The following is an 18,384-nucleotide window of genomic DNA, read 5'->3' as shown; positions in this document are numbered from 1 at the left end:
TCGGTATGTTCTTGCCTGAGATTCGATCGTCGGTATCTCCATACCCAGTCAATCTCGTTACTGGCAAGTCTCTTTACTCGTTTCGTAATACATAATCTCGTAACTAACTCCTTAGTCACATTGCTTGCAAACTTCTTGTGATGCTGTATTACCGAGAGGGCCCAAAGATACCTCTCCGATACACGGAGTGACAAATCCCAATCTCGATCCATGTCAACTCAACAGACACCTTTGGAGATACCTGTAGAGCATCTTTATGATCACCTAGTTATGTTGTGGCGTTTGATAGCACACAAGGTATTCCTCCGATATCCGGAAGTTGCATGATCTCATGGTCGAAGGAATATATATTTGACATTAAGAAAGTTGTAGCAATAAACTGAATGATCATATGCTATGCTAACGGATGGGTCTTGTCCATCACATCATTCTCCTAATGATGTGATCCCGTTATCAAGTGACAACACGTGTCTATGGTTAGGAAACCTTAACCATATCTTGATCAACGAGCTAGTCTAGTAGAGGCTTACTAGGGACACGGTATTTGTTTATGTATTCACACATGTATTTAAGTTTCTGGTCAATACAATTCTAGCATGAATAATAAACATTTATCATGATTAAGGAAATATAATAATAACCACTTTATTATTGCCTCTAGGGAATATTTCCAACACGGCTGGCCTATAAGGGGGGGTCGTGTCTGTGGGTACATTGGTGCATCCTTGCAGGGATAAATCTATTCAAATACTTGTGTCCGCGGTTATAAACGACTTGGAGATTAATCGTCCATAGAACAACTTCATTCTTAATAAATAAACTTATCAATCATTTGAGTGCCTTGTGGGTCTTCCTCATGGGAGATGCGGGGGGGGGGGGAGAAGGTAGTGTTAGAGCATCTACAACCGGACTTGGCAAATCTAGCCACTCAAACACCCACGGGCACATCCGGAAGGGCCCTCGTATTTCATTCTGTGCATCCACATATCTCAAATCCAGACTCTTAAATCCATGCAAATACATGCACGTCGATCATGCAACACAATGTCGCACGTAAATAACAAATGTTGGTATCAAGCATACATAGCGTTACATAAAATTTATTTGAAGTGCTAAACTCAAGCATTGCCTCCTTGGTTGCCATTGTGGATCCACATGTGCTCCACAAGATTATTGAGTAGTTGCGTGTGCACCTGCTGATTTCGAAGATTCTGATGCATATGTAGAAAGTTCATAAGCTGATCAACATCTTGATCTTCTAGGATTTCAACTTGTTCTCCGGGTGCTTCAAAATCATGGGATTGGGCTACACTATCACCCTCATCCTCGACAATCATATCATTTGCCACAAAGTTTCTGATTCCCACATCATTACAGCGCTCCGCACAATTCCCCAACGAGCTTGAAGCACACCAAATTCCCTCTCCACGTCTTTCCTAGCCGCTTCCTGCATTGTTGCAAAGTGGCTCTATTTATTTCCACGTGGCTCGGATATGGTCTTCACAAACGCCGCCCACTAAGGATAGATACCATCAGCAAGATAGTACCCCATGTTGTAGTCCCGGCCGTTGATGGTGTAGTTGCACGGCGGTGATTCCACATTGCAAAGCCTCCTGAACATCGGAGATTGTTGAAGCATGTTGATGTCATTGTGAGAACCAGGCATTCCAAAGAAAGCATGCCAAATCCATAAGCAATGTGATGCCACTGCTTCTAGTATGATGGTGACCTCTCTGGTGTGACCTTGATACATTCCCCATAGACCTTTGGGGCAGGTTTTTCATTGCCAATGCATGCAATCAATTGATACGAGCATTCCTGGAAACCCCCTTGCCTCTCCAATAGCCAACAACTCCTTCGTGTCCTGCGCATTTGGTTCTCTGAGATATTTCGGTTCAAACACCTCAACCACGGCATGAGAAAATTTGATAGTAGTCTTGAGGCACGTGCTCTCCCCCATCCTGACCATCTCACCAACGGCGTCTGCAGCAGTACCAAGTGCAAGCATCCTCAGAGCAGCCGTGCACTTCTGCTTGGCCGAGAAAGAGAGTTGGCCGCAGCAATCCCGTCTCAGCTTGAAGTAGTCGTCGTGTGCCTCCACTCCCTCCACAATGCGCAAAAACAATGGTTTCCGCATGAAAAAACGGTGACGAAACCATGGATCATCCAGGAAAGCAGGTGTGGGAGCAAAGTAGTCATTGTGCGGTAGCTTTGCTCCAGACACTCTGTCCCGGTTGATCACTCTTCTCCCTATTATTGATCCCTTGAAGTTGAGAATATGCTCCACTTGCTGGTCCATTTCCTCTTGCATGCTCATGAGCATGCTCATGTCCACTTTTCCGTCCGAATCCGGCAAATCGAAGAACTCATCTTGAATCATTTGGTCAAGGTCCGTCGGTCCATACTCCTCGTCCGAAGAAGCATCGAATCCATCATTTACCTAACAAAAACACAATAATTCCGGTCGATCAATGTGTCGAACACATCAAGCGCAAGGCGGAGCCCGAGAGTTGCCAGACATACCACGGTGGCGTCCGGGCCGGCAACAACGTCCCCCGCGGCGAGGACATGAGCGCTCTTCCGGAGCTGGTGGCGGAGAGCCTGGGAGCGGCAGTGGAGCGGGCGCAGCGGCGGAGTTGCGAGACGGACGGCGCGGAGGAGGAAGAACAGAGGAGAGAGCAAATGGATCCGGCAGCTCGGGGGAGGGGGATTTGGTGCAATTTGAGGTGGGGTCGGGTTGTTGGGTCCGACATGGCGGGCGTGCCCGGGCGCCCCCATATCCGCCCCATATTTGGGCTGGGTATGGGGGGTGTCGGTCAGCCCGGGCGTTTGAGGGCCGTTTGAGGGGCCCGTCTTGGTCAAAAAATCATGACCGGGCAGTGACCGGGCGGCCCGCCCGGGCGTATGAGGCGGGTTTGAGAGGTCCGGTTGTAGATGCTCTTACTGCGATAGGTAGGTGAATAGAGTAGTGTTGGAAATATGCCCTAGAGGCAATAATAAAGTGGTTATTGTTATATTCCTTAATCAGGATAAAGGTTTATTATTCATGCTAGAATTGTATTGACCAAAAACTTAAATACATGTGTGGATACATAAACAAATACTGTGTCCCTAGTAAGCCTCTACTAGACTAGCTCGTTGATCAAAAGATGGTTAAGGTTTCCTAACCATAAACATGAGTTGTCATTTGATAACGAGATCACATCATTAGGATAATGATGTGATGGACAAGACCCATCCGTTAGCTTAGCATATGATCGTTCAGTTTATTGCTACTGCTTTCTTAAATGTCAAATACATATTCCTTCGACCATGAGATCATGTAACCCTCAGATACCGGAGGAATACCTTGTGTGCTATCAAACGTCACAACGTAACTGGGTGATCATAAAGATGCTCTACAGGTATCTCCAAAGGTGTTTGTTTGAGTTGGCATGAATCGAGATTGGGATTTGTCACTCCGTATGATGGAGAGGTATCTGTGAGCCCTCTCGGTAAAGCATCACAAGAAGCTTGCAAGCAAAGTGACTAAGGAGTTAGTTACGAGATGATGTATTACGGAACGAGTAAAGAGACTTGTCGGTAATGAGATTGAACTAGGTATGTAGATACCGACGATCGAATCTCGGGCAAGTAACATACCGACAAACAAAGGGAACTATGTATGTTGTCATAAAGGTTCGACCGATAAAGATCTTCATAGAATATATAGGAACCAATATGGGCATCCAGGTCCCGCTATTGGTTATTGACCGGAGAAGCGTCTCGGTCATGTCTACATCATTCTCGAACTCGTAGGGTCCACACGCTTAACGGTCATTGATGATATAATATTGTATGAGTTATGTGAGTTGGTGACCGAATGTTGTTCGGAGTCCCGGATGAGATCACAGACATGACGAGGAGCTCCGGAATGGTCCAAAGGTAAAGATTGATATATAGGATGATATGGTTGGGCCAAGGGGTAAGGCCCACGGGGCTTTAGGTCGGTGCAAAAAGGAAGTTTTGCGGAGGTCAGGGACCAGACGCCAGGGACCCTGGCGTCTGGTACTGGAAACGAGAAGAACTCTTCCTTGCGTTCCAAACCGACTTTGAGGAGGTTCTTTCTCCAAGAAACGACCCCAGGGCTGAACATATAAATAGAGGAGCAGGGCTAGCCCCTGCGGGACACCACGATTCACCAAGCCATGTGTCGGCGTCCCCTCTCCCTCTAGTTCGTCCTCTGTCCTAAATCCGTTGTGCTTGGCGAAGCCCTACAGAAATAGTTTCACCACCACCGCCACCACGCCGTCGTGCTGTCGGAATTCATCTACTACTTCGCCTCTCTTGCTGGATCGAGAAGGCGAGGACTTCATTGAGCTGAACGTGTGCTGAACGCGAAGGTGCCGTACGTTCGGTACTTGATCGGAACGGATCGTGAAGGTGTACGATTACACCAACCGCGTTGACAAACGCTTCCGCTTAGTGATCTACAAGGGTATGTAGATGCTCTCCCTCTCTCGTAGCTATACATCTCCATGGATAGATCTTGCGTGTGCGTACAATTTTTTTTCCATGCAATGTTCCCCAACAAGTAGTTGTGACACGCCCCTTACTTTTATGCGCTCTCTCTTCTTACCACTAGTAGTTGCTTAAAACTCACTTTCCTTTAAACATGTTGCATAAAATAACTTAGGTCTGTGCAAGCCTTGACAGTACATCTAAGTACTCACCTTACTTAATTTACTATTTTTCTAGATTGCCGCCAATCTAGCCGGTAGCGGTTCAGGCAGGTCTGTTGATGGACAACATTAGTTGGTTATCCCATAGACAATGGTCTGGACAAGGACAAGGATATGGACGCCTTTTACTTTTGTTTAAGCCTTGTTCGGGCATTTTGTACTCTTACCTGTCTAAGGTATATTTTCTTCCCTTGTATAAGTTGTATCTTGGTCAACTGGCCCTTGTTGTATTCATTTGTTAAATTTGACTCCTCGGAGCTGTTGTATGCATATATTTGTTGTTGTTGAGGATTATTTCGTTATCTGTGTTGATATCAACACTCCCCCACATGGCGTGCACATTTTGATGTATTCGGTGTGTAAAGGTGGCGCCTTATGATCGATATTATGTGAAGGTTAGCCTAGATCTGCTTAGCGCCGACCCCCAAGGTGCTACACTAAGCATGCTCAACAGGTAACACGACCACCCTACTCTTCTCATAGCACATCTTGATAGTTCATATATTTTTTCAATAATCCAATATATTCTCAACTCACCACAGCAAGAAAGATCTATTTTCAAGTCATTGACAGCAGTAAAGCTAGACATATATGCCTGATATAAACTTCGGTTTGAGCATTTCACTCGAGCATGATGATTAAGATTGTCGTCTCAATCACTTTGCTTGATAAAATCTTCCAGTCTGTTTGAAAAAAAAAATCATACGGCGAGTTGAAAGTTTATCCATAACGTCCAGCCCCAAATCTGAATACATAAATGTTCCAAAAAAAATCTGAATACATGTAATTTAGAGGTCTGATTTTGCATTGTTAATATGAAAAGGCCCCAAAACCTCGGAGAATTATTCAACTTACAACACTAAATCAGATCTACCAGTAATAAAACCTTTAACACAACTAGGATGAATTCGAACTAATGAATCTTGACTAATTTAATGCTTTTAAAATCTAGTTTTAACCATAGAGACTAACTATCCCACCTTTAAGAAATATGCTCACCAAAAGAAAATGAATTTCTGTATAAAACTTGAAAATACCAAGGAAATACCGGTGGATCCATAGATTAACAGTGACCAGGGGAACCTATGCAATTCAGGGAACAGACATTTTTGGTGTTAGTTGAACAAAGCCAACATTTTAAAAATGTATCCATTGTCTAACTGGTAAGATAGGTGATTCCTCTTAAGGCTGTCTTTCAAGAGGACAGTCTGTTATGCTTCCCTGAAAATAAGTAATATTAGTATTAACTCTTCATTGCTTTGCTGCATATAGCGTCACACTTCTGTTTCCAGGAGTTAAGTGCTTTAACCGTGTAAGATCGATACTGCAATACTGGATGTGCTGTCAAACTAAATGCCTGTAAAACAGAGATGACATGTAGATACTTGAGGGTGACGACTGACGAGTATTAAGCTTGGGAATCTCTAGTACAGAACCCTCTTCAGGTGAGCCGACAAAGAGTTTGATTAATGATTACCACAAAGTATTCTTCTAGTAAAAAAATGGCTAAATTATGGAATCATTATTTCTCATTTATTTGATATAACTGGTTCTGAAATTACAAATGTACCATAAACGTTACACAGCTGGGCCTTGAAGCCGGTTCACTATTTCCTCTGCTCTAGCTTGTATCTCTTTTATATATTCGACAAGTACCCGTTGCTGATAAGAACCACCTTCCTGTCAAAAATATAAATATAAATTACAGAGACAATTGTGTGAGGGGATGCTCAGCGCAAGGCACTGACAAGTTAAAATAGTTACATAGAACTCAGGAGGTTATGAATCTTACCGTGCGAATCAAGATTCTCTCAATTCTCTTCTTGGTAACAGCGTAAAATTCTTCAGGTGAAACATCTCCCTTTCCAACTGTAAGTCCATCAAGCAACAGCCTATTCCAGTCATTTTCGGGAGCTGCATTGCGCAAACTCAACATATCAGAGACGGTGATTATAGACACAATATAAACAATCTCTTGGGTAAAATTCATACCCTCTATTATCGATTCAAGAAACTTTTCAGGCACTACAACCTCTCCCCCTGAGAATGTCAACACAGGCACTCAAGATTCAACCAAAATACGCAGTTATTTCTTGATATTTATAGCTGGGAAGACATAAAGAAAGGATTACCTTTATAAGCGTAACTGCGTTTTCGGAGAAAGTTGGAAGCATATAGTTGCAACACCTTTTGCAGCATTGCTTGAAGCCCTGGCTTATCTACATCTTCTTTAGCCTAAACATATGTAAATATTACTAATATCAAGAATAATCCATGTTATATGATAATACTCTCTCCATTTTTATTTACTCCACATATTAGGTTTGTCTTAAGTCAAACTTTATGTAAGTTTGTAGAAAAATATAATAACATATACACCACCAAATCTATACCATTGGATTCATCATTGCATATATTTTCACATCATATAAATTTGTTACTGTAAATGTTTTTTTTTAAAGATCCAGGGATTCCTGGCTTTTCATTGATTTAGCAGAGAGCACTGGAGAATTCAAACATGGCGGGGGTGACCCGTAGGTCAAGGAAAGAAGAGAAAAGAAATCAAAGAGAAAATAGAAAACTAGAGGTCTGAATTTTACGTATCTTCCGACATGTCCCCGAACGGGGTCTCAAGGCACGTAGCGCCTGCGGCGCGCCACAGGTCGATCGCTCTTCTGATGGATGCAGCCACCTCTGAAACGGAGGACACCTTGTCTCTGAAAGTGCAGCTGTTTCTTTCCCTCCAAATTTCCCACAACGCCAGGAGGATGAGGGGGTTGGCACCTTTTCTGAAAGTTGGGGCGGTGTCCTCGATCATCTTGGTGACAATTTGAGTGGAGTTTGATAACAACTGCCATCGGGCCGGGGCGACGGCCGCACATCCAGTCCACGCCGCGAGCCCCTGCCAAACCGCCCGAGCAAAGTTGCACTGCCAGAAGAGGTGCGCCGCCGTTTCCAGGTTCCTGAGACATAGTTGACAGAAGTATCCGTTTGGCCATCCTCTTCTCTATAGTCTGTCATTGCACCAGATTCTTTGCTTGAACAATAGCCAGCAGAAGATCTTGATCTTCCCCGGAGCCCAAGTGCTCCAGACAATTTTGTTCTGAGGAGATCTGATCTTGCCAATGAATTGCATGTTGTAAGCCGAGGCAGCAGTGTAGTTTCCTGAAGCTGAAAATTTCCATGTGATTTCATCAGGGATCTCCGGCTGCAACTGCACAGCGGCGAGTCGAATGCATCTGGCCAGCGCAAGGAAATCGTGAAGGAGAGCATTGGTGTTTCCGTGGGCAAGGTCGCGGATCCAGGTGTCAGCAGAGAGGGCATCCCTAACTGATCTGTTTTTTCTCCGAGCATGAGCATACAGGGCCGGGAAGGAGAATCTCAGGGTCGTTGATCCCAGCCAGGTACTGCTCCAGAACGAAGCAGTTTCCCCGTTGCCAATGGTCACCTTTGTTGCTGCAGCGAAGAGCTCCTTGTCCGTGTCGTCGCAGGGCAGCTCCGAGCCCGCCCAAGGCCGATCGGGATTACGCCAGCGGAACCAGAGCCACCTGAGCCTTAGAGCTCAAGTAAAGCGCTGCAGATCAAGGACGCCTAGGCCACCGTAGTCCGTCGGGGAGCAGACGGTGGACCAGTTGACCTTGCATTTGCCACCGGAGAGCTCCTCGTCTTGAGCCCAGAGAAAACACCGCCTGCACTGTCAATGTCTTTGAGCAACTTCTTTGGAGCGCGCAGCACCGTCAGAGCAAAGGTTGGGAGCGCCGTTAGGACGGATCGGACAAGAACCCTACGGCCTGCAATAGACATGAGGCGCCCTTTCCAAGCCGCCAGTCTGGCTCTGATGCGATCGAGTATGAATTGAAGATGAACCAAGCGGACGCGGGAGATTGTAATGGGGAGCCCTAAGTAGCGTAGCGGGAAGCCGACCACCGAACCGCCAAAGCCATGTAGAATGTCCTGAAGATCAATGTCGCTACACCTAATCGGGGCTACTGAAGATTTTCCTAAGTTGATGCAGAGCCCTGTGGCCTTTCCAAAATTATCGAGCAGGAGAAGCAGATTGTCGATCTCTTGGCGAGAGGGGTCGGCGAAGATCATGGCATCGTCGGCGTATAGGCAAGTTCTAAGGGGCCCTATCCTACCCGGCAGGGGAGTGAGCATGCCCAGCTCCTCTGCTCTCTCCAGAAGACAATGAAGGGGGTCAATGGCGAGGATGAAAAGCAAAGGCGAGAGGGGGTCTCCCTGCCGCAACCCTCTACGATGGTCGATATCACGTCCGGAGCTGCCGTTTAGGACGAAAGCCGAAGAAGAACTGGCTAGAATCGTCGAAATCCAGTCCCTCCATCTAGCACTAAAGCCTAACTTATCTAGTAGTTGGAGCAGGTATTCCCAAGAGACGTTGTTGAAGGCCTTGGCAATGTCTAGCTTACAAACTTGGTCAAACTTTATAAAATTTCACTTCAGTCAAAGCTAATATGCGGAGTAAATAAAAACGGAGGGAGTATAAAACAACTCAAACCGAGAAAGCAATAAATAGTACCACTTACTTGCCTCAGCTGAGCATTAACTTCTGACAGAAAACTCTCATCTAGCTGTCCTTCTTTTTCTCTGTTTGATATTTCCTGGGGATGTCAAGAAGACATTAAAAATCACATCAGAATATGGAGAACAAGGTAAAATAATAGTATGGCTTAAAATTACATTTTAACAGACACATCTTTGGAGCCCAAAGAATTCAGTTTCATGAAAGTAACTGCGGGTTCTTTTTTAATTGATAAAAGAAACTTGCGCAAAGCACGATTGAAATTGAAGTATATAAGCAGTACAGATGTCTATATTCTTGCACTGATTATCACATTTGACAATTATAATGTGAAAGCCAACTACTGTATAGAACATGAGACTTGTGCTTACTTTTTCCATCAATTTGAGAGCCTCCGGATTTCTTGGTGGCCACATCGCATCTTCTCCTTCATTCATAACAGGACTAATAATTGCCTTCAGAACATCAGTTGATTGTTCAATCTTCTCCTGAACAATAGGGATTAAAATTAGCAGCATGCAAGGAACACGCAGTTTATCATATTAAAAATATAAAGGCTTGAGGAATTCACATCAAGTGGCAGACAGTAGCACTTAAATGAGGAGTTATGCATGAAAGAACATGGTTCTTACATCAGTCTTGTGGACGACACGGTCAACTATGTTCATGACATTCTCTGCCAGTTCTTCATAATCTTTCTGAAAAAACAAAAGGGAGATGGAGGCACTAAAAAGTGAGAAAATTGAAGATGAAAAAGATAATGACCACAATTAGTAAAAATAAATCCAGATGTGCAACCATACTTTATCATCATCCGATTTGCATAGATCAATCCGAGCAGCCAGCCGAACCCAGAAACCCTCACTGAACGCTAGAATATTTTCAACCACTATTAGATCAAGCTGTTTGCATGTAAGAAGGTGCATTAGTTCTTCATCTGGTACTTTTATGTAGAATGATAAAATTAAGACACTCAAGATTTGTCAACTGAACAAATCATATCGTGCCTGAAATATACTAGGACTACTAATAAAATCTAGCCACATATTTGGGCACATACACACAAAAAAAGGCAAATCTGATAGCTCATAAGGATCTCCTATACTTTAAGTAGCTAATCAAATGCCACCAACCAACCAATGCCAAGCTTGGTTCTACCGATTATGAAATAAGCATGGGGAGGATACTCGAAGCACATATAGTTAGTTACAGGCCAAAGGTTTACGTATTGAATGAACTGATGATTGACAACAAATCTAGTTCAACACTGAAATATAGGGAAAGGAATTGTAGCTTGTCGTGACCAGAAAGATCAGTAAAACTGAAGATATGCAGCATGGTTACCTCTCCGGGATTTGCATCTCTCAGCATATCAATCAGCCTATCCACTTCAATGGTCTTCTTGAAGGATTCTTCTGGGCCTTTAACGGCTGCGCATAACAAAGTGTTCCTGTTTTTAATGAAATCATTAGTTCTTAATAAACAAGAGGAAACACCATCTATTCCCGCACAATCTCCAATGGAAAAATAAAACGTATGAGAGCAAAATCACATAATGACTCTGACATGTATATGGCAGTATCAGAGTTCAGGAACAAACATTGAATGAAAATACTTACACAACAATCAGAAGTTTGCATCACTAGCAGAAATATCATGACTTTCCAGCATTGGTCACACTTGCTGACCTGTTTAGTGCCGTAGGCCCCATCTAGTTAAATTTCCACACTCATTTGAGTGAAGTGCACCCTAGGTCCTCGAACTATTTTGAAGGTGTCACATAGGTCCTCGAACTATGAAAAGTGTCATCCAGGTCCTCAAAAATCCTTGAAGTGCAATAAGTGTGTACGTATGTGACACATTTGAAATAGTTTAAGGACCTACATGACACCGCTAAAATAGTTCGAGGACTTGGATGACACGCATATTGCACTTTGAGGACCTGAATGACCCTTTTCATAGTTCGAGGACCTACGTAACACCTTTTAAATAGTTTGAGGACCTTTGATGCACTTCACTCTTTAGTGAATGTAAACAATGCTATCACCACTACAAATTCGAAATTGTGCACAGTACAAAAATTTTCCCAACTCATGTATGATGTATCTCCCAATCCCATACAATTTCAGCTAAGCAGGTAACATGAACTGTCCTTTTGTAATTAGAGAAATAAGTTAAACCAGTTTAGACAAAATGTCGTTCCTTCAAACCGGAAAGCATCCAGTATACACAAGAGAACCAAACTGAAGAAAACAGAGAGCAAGCGCACAGCGCGAACCTCTTCCGCCGATGCGCGTGGAATGCTCTCCGAGAGGAATGCGTAGGGGTTCCCCAGCACCACTGGCGCAGCGACCCCTAGCCAGTACAGAATCGATTAAAGGAAGAAGGCGAACGGCCAGAGAACCCTTTAGTTCGCTGGGGAAGGAGAAGAACAGAGGCGCGAGATGAAGAGGGCGCAACCGCAAGCCGAGGCGGGGACGGGGACGGCGGCGGGCGGAGGGACGTGGAGGCGGTGGCCGTCGCCATCTGCGGCCGTGGCCGGAGCGAAAGCGGGGAGGAAGGCAAACAAAGCGCGCGCGTGGTCCGCTCCACGAATCCCAAATCCAATCCTGACAAGTAGGAGTGGCCATTCGAGGGCTAGTTTAGTTTGGCTGGCGTCCTTGTTTTTTTTTTTTTTCCTTCGAGAACACTAGGCTCTGTTTTGAACAAAGCAAAAAAACCTAAGAATTTTAAGCTATGTGATTCCTAATAGGAATTTTCCATTCGGTGCCGTTTGGACAACGATGGGCTACTAACCTACATTTCTTGAAATTCCCATAGAATGGGCTATCCATATGAGATTTTTTTTGGAGGAAAACAAACTTGTGGTCCCCCTCATGTTTTCGTCTTTGTATCTACAATTTTTGTGTTTTCCCCATTGACATCCAGACGACGGTTTTGCAGTTTTCATGTAGTTTTAGTTCATGTAGGAATATGAGATTCGTGTCATTTTGATTTCTACATTTTTCTTATTCCTACCTTTTGAGTTCATGTGTTTCAGATGGGATGAGGAATTTAGTCTTTACCTCTTGATACTTTGAAATTGATGATTTATCACAATTAACCATGAACCTAGTAACTCGGTACTTTTTTGAAGAAAATGCTAACAACGCAACTTTTCATTAATCATGAATTAGAAGTATGGCGGTGTTATAGGTAAACGGCAGCATGAGTACAAGTGGGTGGAACCCCAACAAAATGAAAACACACATGGCCACTAGTCAAGTTCGAACGGTCGGTCTATTAGGGACCAAATCTATGAACGACCAGTAGCGTGTCAGTAACTCATCTTTGTGATGAACTGCGAGGCCATTTGGTCGATGCCTCGATGGGCGAATCCATGCTTAATCCCTTCATTCCTCTCCTTCCAAGTTGTCCACCTAATCAATTGCACAAGAGAGTTCCACACCATTCAGTCAACTTTGGGCACGGCGGGGCAACCCGCCTGCCACAAGTCCATGAGGGAGGAAGTTTGAATTGTTGCAGGACCTCGGCCCAAAATGCCTATGAGAAAAGGGCAGTAGGCCAGCATATGGGCGACGACGTCTAGAGCAGAACGATAAAGAAAGCATGGTGGATCGTGAGGCCATCCTCGCTTCGTGAGGTTGTCTGCCGTCGGACACTTGCCCAACATAACCAACTACACGAACACTTTTGCGCTAGGTGGAATCCAAAAACGATGTGGTCTATGTCTTCTAAGTCGTCCCACACAACACGTTACACGTCCAATAGGTCATGCCTCTTTGACGACTAGGTTTGTAAGGAAAACGACTCTTGGTCTATTGCCAAAGTGAAGGACCAAGGGCAGATTAATAGGAGATTGCAATTTTTTGAAGTTTTTTACGTAAACTTGGATAGTGTGGATAAAGTAAGTTATCTCGATATGCAATCTATGGTGAGAACAAATAAAATGGTGCAACAAGCAAGCAAACAACAAGATAAGAATGAGCAACAAACTAGCTAGCAAGCACCAACACAAAGTAGAAGTGTGAAAAAAGATTAACCACAAGTTGGAGAAGATGGTATATCCCCAAGTTCACACTCTTGGGGAGTGCTAATTTACTTTGTAGAGGGCGTGGGTGCCAAAGCTTCCTGAATGCCACCAATCACTTGCCCTATTCTCCTTTGAGTGACCCCAATGGATGAGACTCGAATCACTCGTGGTTGGACTTGAAGGCGCCCACTGATACGTCCATTTTGCATCATGTTTTCTTACTATTATTTATAATGTTTTTATCCATAATAATGCTTTTTAGAGTAATTCTAATGCCTTTTCTCTCATAATATGCAAGGTATACACAAAGAGGGAGAATCCCGGCAGCTGGAAAACTGGACCTGGAAAAGCTACGTCGGGCTACCTATTATGCACAACTCCAAACAAGCTGAAACTTCACGGAGAATTTTTATGGAATATTTAAGGAATATTGGAGCAAATAACTACCAGAGGGGGCCCACCAGGTGGGCACAACCCACCTGGGCGCGTCAGGGAGCCTAGGTGTGCCCTGGTGGGTTGTGCTCACCCAGGCCCACCTCCGGTGCCCATCTTATGGTATATAGGTAATTTTGACCTAGAAAAAAAATAAGGATAGGACTTTTGGGACAGAGCGCCGCCGTCTCGAGGCGGAACTTGGGCAGGAGCACTTTTGCCCTTCGGCGGAGCGATTCCGTCGGGGGAACTTCCCTCCAGGAGGGGGAAATCATCGTCATCATCATCACCAACAACTCTCCCATATTCGGGAGGGCAATCTCCGTCAACATCTTCAACATCACCATCTCATCTCAAACCCTAGTTCATCTCGTGTGTTCAATCTTGTGACTAGAACTATAGATTGGTGCTTGTGGGTGACTAGTAGTGTTGATTACATCTTGTACTTGATTACTATATGGTTTATTCGGTGGAAGATTATATGTTCAGATCCAATATGCTATTTAATACCCCTCTGATCTTTAGCATGATTATCATTTGTGAGTAGTTACTTTTGTTCTTAAGGTTACGGGAGAAATCATGTTGCAAGTAATCATGTGAACTTGATATGTGTTTGATATTTTGATAGTGTGTATGTTGTGATTCCCTTAGTGTTGTCATGTGAACGTCGACTACATGACACTTCACCATATTTGGCCTAAGGGAATGCATTGTGGAGTAGCAATTAGATGATGGGTTGTGAGAGTGACAAAAGCTTAAACCCCAGTTTATGCGCTATTCCGTAAGGGACCGATTGGATCCAAAAGTTTAATGCTATGGTCAGAATTTATTCTTAATACTTTTCTCCTAGTTGCAGATGCTTGCGAGGGGGGGGGTTAATCATAGGTATGAGGTTTGTTCAAGTAAGAACGGCACCTAAGCACCGGTCCACCCACATATCAAATTATCAAAGTACCGAACACGAATTAAACCAACATGATGAAAGTGACTAGATGAAATTCCCGTGTACCCTCAAGAACGCTTTGCTTATCATAAGAGACCGTTTTGGTATGTCGTTTGCCTCAAAAGGATTGGGCTACCTTGCTGCATTTTTGTTACTACTATCGTTACTTGATCATTACATATTATCTTGCTATCAAACTACTCTGCTACTTATAATTTCAGCACTTGCAGACATTACCTTGCTGAAAACCACTTGTCATTTGTTTCTGCTCCTCGTTGGGTTCGACACTCTTACTTATCGAAAAGGGATACAATTGATTCCATATACTTGTGGGTCATCAAGGCTATTTTCTGGCGCCGTTGCCGGAGAGTGAAGCACCTTTGGTAAGTGGAATTTGGTAAGGAAACATTTATATAGTGTGCTGAAATTTATTGTCACTTGTTACTATGGAAAATAATCCTTTGAGGGGTTTGTTCGGGGTATATTCACCTCGACCGGAACCACAATTAGCTACCCCTCAACCTACTGCACCTACTGAAAATATTGAATATGAAATTCCTTCAGGTATGATAGAACAACTGCTAGCTAATCCTTATGCAGGAGATGGAACTGAACATCTTGATATGCACTTGATATATGTAGAACAATTTTTTGGATTGTTCAAGCTTGCAGGTTTACCCGGAGATGAAGTTATGAAGAAGGTTTTCCCTTTATCTTTGAAGAGAAAATCATTGGCATGATATGGGCTATGCGATGATATTGGATCTTGGAATTGGAATCGTTTGAAATTGGAGTTCCATCAAAAAAATTATCCTATGCATCTAGTTCATCGTGATCGGAATTATATATATAACTTTTGGCCTCGTGAAGGAGAAAGTATCGCTCTAGCTTGGGGGAGGCTTAAGTCAATGTTATATTCATGCCCCAATCATGAGCTCTCAAGAGAAATTATTATCCAAAAAATTTATGCTCGTCTTTCTCGTAATGATCAAACTATGCTTGATACTTATTGTGTTGGTTCTTTTATGAAGAAGACTATTGAATTCCGGTGGGATCTTTTGGAAAGAATTAAACGCAACTCTAAAGATTGGGAACTCGACAAAGATAAAGAGTCAGATATTAAACTTAAGTATGATTGTGTTAAATCTTTTATGGATACCGATGCTTTTCAAAAGTTTAGCACTAAATATGGACTTGACTTTGAGATAGTAGCCTCCTTTTGTGAATCATTTGCTACTCATGTTGATCTCCCTAAAGAGAAGTGGTTTAAATATCACCCACCTATTAAAGAAGAAATTAAAGAACTGGTACCAGTTAAAGAAGAAACTATACTTTACAATGTTGATCTAGTTGTTCCTTCTGCTTATATTGAGAAACCGCCTTTCCCTATTAGGATAAAGGAACATGCTAAAGTTTTAACTGTGGTTAACAAAAGCTATATTAGAACACCTAAACCTGATGAACAAATTAAAGTAGAACCTAGTATTGCTATGGTGAAAGATATCTTGGAAGAAGATATGGATGGGCATATTATTTACTTCTGTGGAGAAGCTGCTAGAATTGCCAAACCTGATAAAAAGGATAAACATAGAACTGTTGTTGGCATGCCCGTTATCTCAGTTAAAATAGGAGATCATTGTTATCATGGTTTATGCGACATAGGTGCTAGTGTGAGTGCTATTCCTTACACCTTATATCAAGAAATTATGAATGGCATAGCACCTGCAGAAATAGAAGACATAGATGTTACTATTAAACTTGCTAATAGAGACACTATATCACCAATTGGGATTGTTAGAGATGTTGAAGTCTTGTGTGGGAAAATAAAATACCCTACTGATTTTCTTGTTCTTGGTTCCCCACAAGATGACTTTTGTCCCATTATCTTTGGTAGACCATTCTTGAACACTTTTAGTGCTAAAATAGACTGTGAGAAACAAACTGTCGGTGTTAGCTTTGGTGATGAGTCTCATGAGTTTAATTTTTCCAAGTTTAGTAGAAAGCTTCATGAAAAATAATTGCCTAGTAAGGATGAATTAATTGGTCTTGCTTCTATTGTTGTACCACCTACTGATCCTTTAGAACAATATTTGCTAGACCATGAAAATGATTTTCATATGCATGAAAGAAATGAAATATATAAGATTGTCTTTTAACAACGCCCTCTACTTAAACACAACTTGCCTATTGAAACTCTGGGAGGTCCTCCTCCACCAAAAGGTAATCCTGTGTTTGAATTAAAACAATTGCCAGACACTTTGAAATATGCTTATCTTGATGAAAAGAAGATATATCCTGTTATTATTAGTGCTAACCTTTCAAAGCATGAAGAAGAAAGATTATTAAAAGTTCTAAGGAAGCACCGGGCTGCTATTGGATATACTCTTGATAATTTAAAGGTCATTAGTCCCACTCTATGTCAGCACAAAATTAATATGGAACTTGATGCTAAATCCGTTGTTGATCACCAACATCGGTTAAACCCGAAGATGAAAGAAGTGGTAAGAACGGAGATATTAAAAATTCTGGAAGCAGGTATAATCTATCCTATAGCTGATAGTAGATGGGTAAGTCCTATTCATTGTGTCCCTAAGAAAGGAGGTATAAGTGTTGTTCCTAATGATAAGAATGAACTTATTACACAAAGAATTGTTACAGGTTATAGAATGGTAATTGATATTAGAAAATTAAATAAAGCAATTAGAAAAGATCATTACCCTCTGCCTCTTATTGATCAAATGCTTGAAAGATTATCTAAGCAATCACACTTTTTCTTCATTGATGGATATTCTCGTTTTTCACAAATACCTGTTTCTCAACCTGATCAAGAAAAGACCACTTTTACTTGTGCCTTTGGAACTTATGCTTATAGACGTATGCCTTTCGGTTTATGTAATGCACCTGCCACCTTTCAAAGATGTATGACTGCTATATTCTCTGACTTTTGTGAAAAGATTGTTGAGGTTTTCATGGATGATTTCTCTGTTTATGGGAAGTCTTTTGATGATTGTTTAAGGAATCTTGAGCGAGTTTTGCAGAGATGTGAACAAACAAATCTTGTCTTGAATTGGGAGAAGTGCCACTTTATGGTTAATGAAGGCATTGTTTTGGGTCATAAAATTTCTGAAAGAGGTATTGAAGTGGACCAAGCTAAGGTTGATGCAATTGAGAAAATGCCATGTCCTAAAGATATAAAAGGTATTCGTAGTTTCTTAGGTCATGCTGGTTTCTATAGGAGATTTATCAAAGGCTTTTCTAAAATTTCTAGGCCTCTTACGAGTATTTTGCAAAAGGATATCCCTTTTGTTTTTGATTATGATTTTTTAGAAGCCTTTGAAACACTCACAAAAGCCTTAATTTATGCACCTATTGTTCAACCACCTGGTTGGAACTTGCCTTTTGAAATTATGTGTGATGCTAGTGATTATGTTATTGATGCTGTTCTAGGACAAAGAGTTGATAAGAAACTGAATGTTATTCATTATGCTAGTAAAACTCTAGACAATGCTCAAAGAAATTATGCTACTACTGAAAAAGAATTCTTAGCAGTGGTGTTTGCTTGTGATAAATTTAGACCTTATATTGTTGATTCCAAAGTAATTGTTCACACAGACCATGCTGCTATTAAATATCTTATGGAAAATAAAGATGCTAAACCTAGACTTATTCGATGGGTTGTCTTGTTACAAGAATTTGATTTACAGATCATTGATAG

At 42.3% G+C, this 18,384-nt stretch overlaps 1 protein-coding gene across 1 annotated transcript; it reads right to left on the bottom strand.

Moving 5' to 3' along the window:
• Positions 1 to 6,167: 6,167 nt before the first annotated feature.
• Positions 6,168 to 11,925, bottom strand: LOC125506715. The gene is made up of 11 exons (XM_048671458.1): positions 11,722 to 11,925; positions 11,540 to 11,616; positions 10,606 to 10,711; positions 10,065 to 10,163; positions 9,894 to 9,959; positions 9,633 to 9,749; positions 9,266 to 9,340; positions 6,854 to 6,956; positions 6,714 to 6,761; positions 6,514 to 6,635; positions 6,168 to 6,401 (listed from the first exon to the last, which is right to left on the bottom strand). The coding sequence occupies exons 1-11, from the start codon at positions 11,785 to 11,787 to the stop codon at positions 6,300 to 6,302; spliced, it is 981 nt and encodes a 326-aa protein (XP_048527415.1). The 5' UTR covers positions 11,788 to 11,925; the 3' UTR covers positions 6,168 to 6,299.
• Between the last annotated feature and the right edge of the window lie 6,459 nt (positions 11,926 to 18,384).

Source organism: Triticum urartu, chromosome 1 (assembly GCF_003073215.2).
Source record: "Triticum urartu cultivar G1812 chromosome 1, Tu2.1, whole genome shotgun sequence".
NCBI lineage: Eukaryota > Viridiplantae > Streptophyta > Magnoliopsida > Poales > Poaceae > Triticum > Triticum urartu.
This window is presented reverse-complemented; position numbering and strand designations above follow the sequence as displayed.

Excerpts from the sequence above, each read along its gene's own strand:
- LOC125506715 (XM_048671458.1), bottom strand. The coding sequence starts at position 11,787 with ATGGCGACGGCCACCGCCTCCACGTCCCTCCGCCCGCCGCCGTCCCCG. Across the intron at positions 9,341-9,632 it reads CTCTCAAATTGATGGAAAAA|GAAATATCAAACAGAGAAAA; the intron begins GTAAGCACAAGT and ends TGACATCCCCAG. Across the intron at positions 6,957-9,265 it reads TTAATGCTCAGCTGAGGCAA|GCTAAAGAAGATGTAGATAA; the intron begins GTAAGTGGTACT and ends ACATATGTTTAG.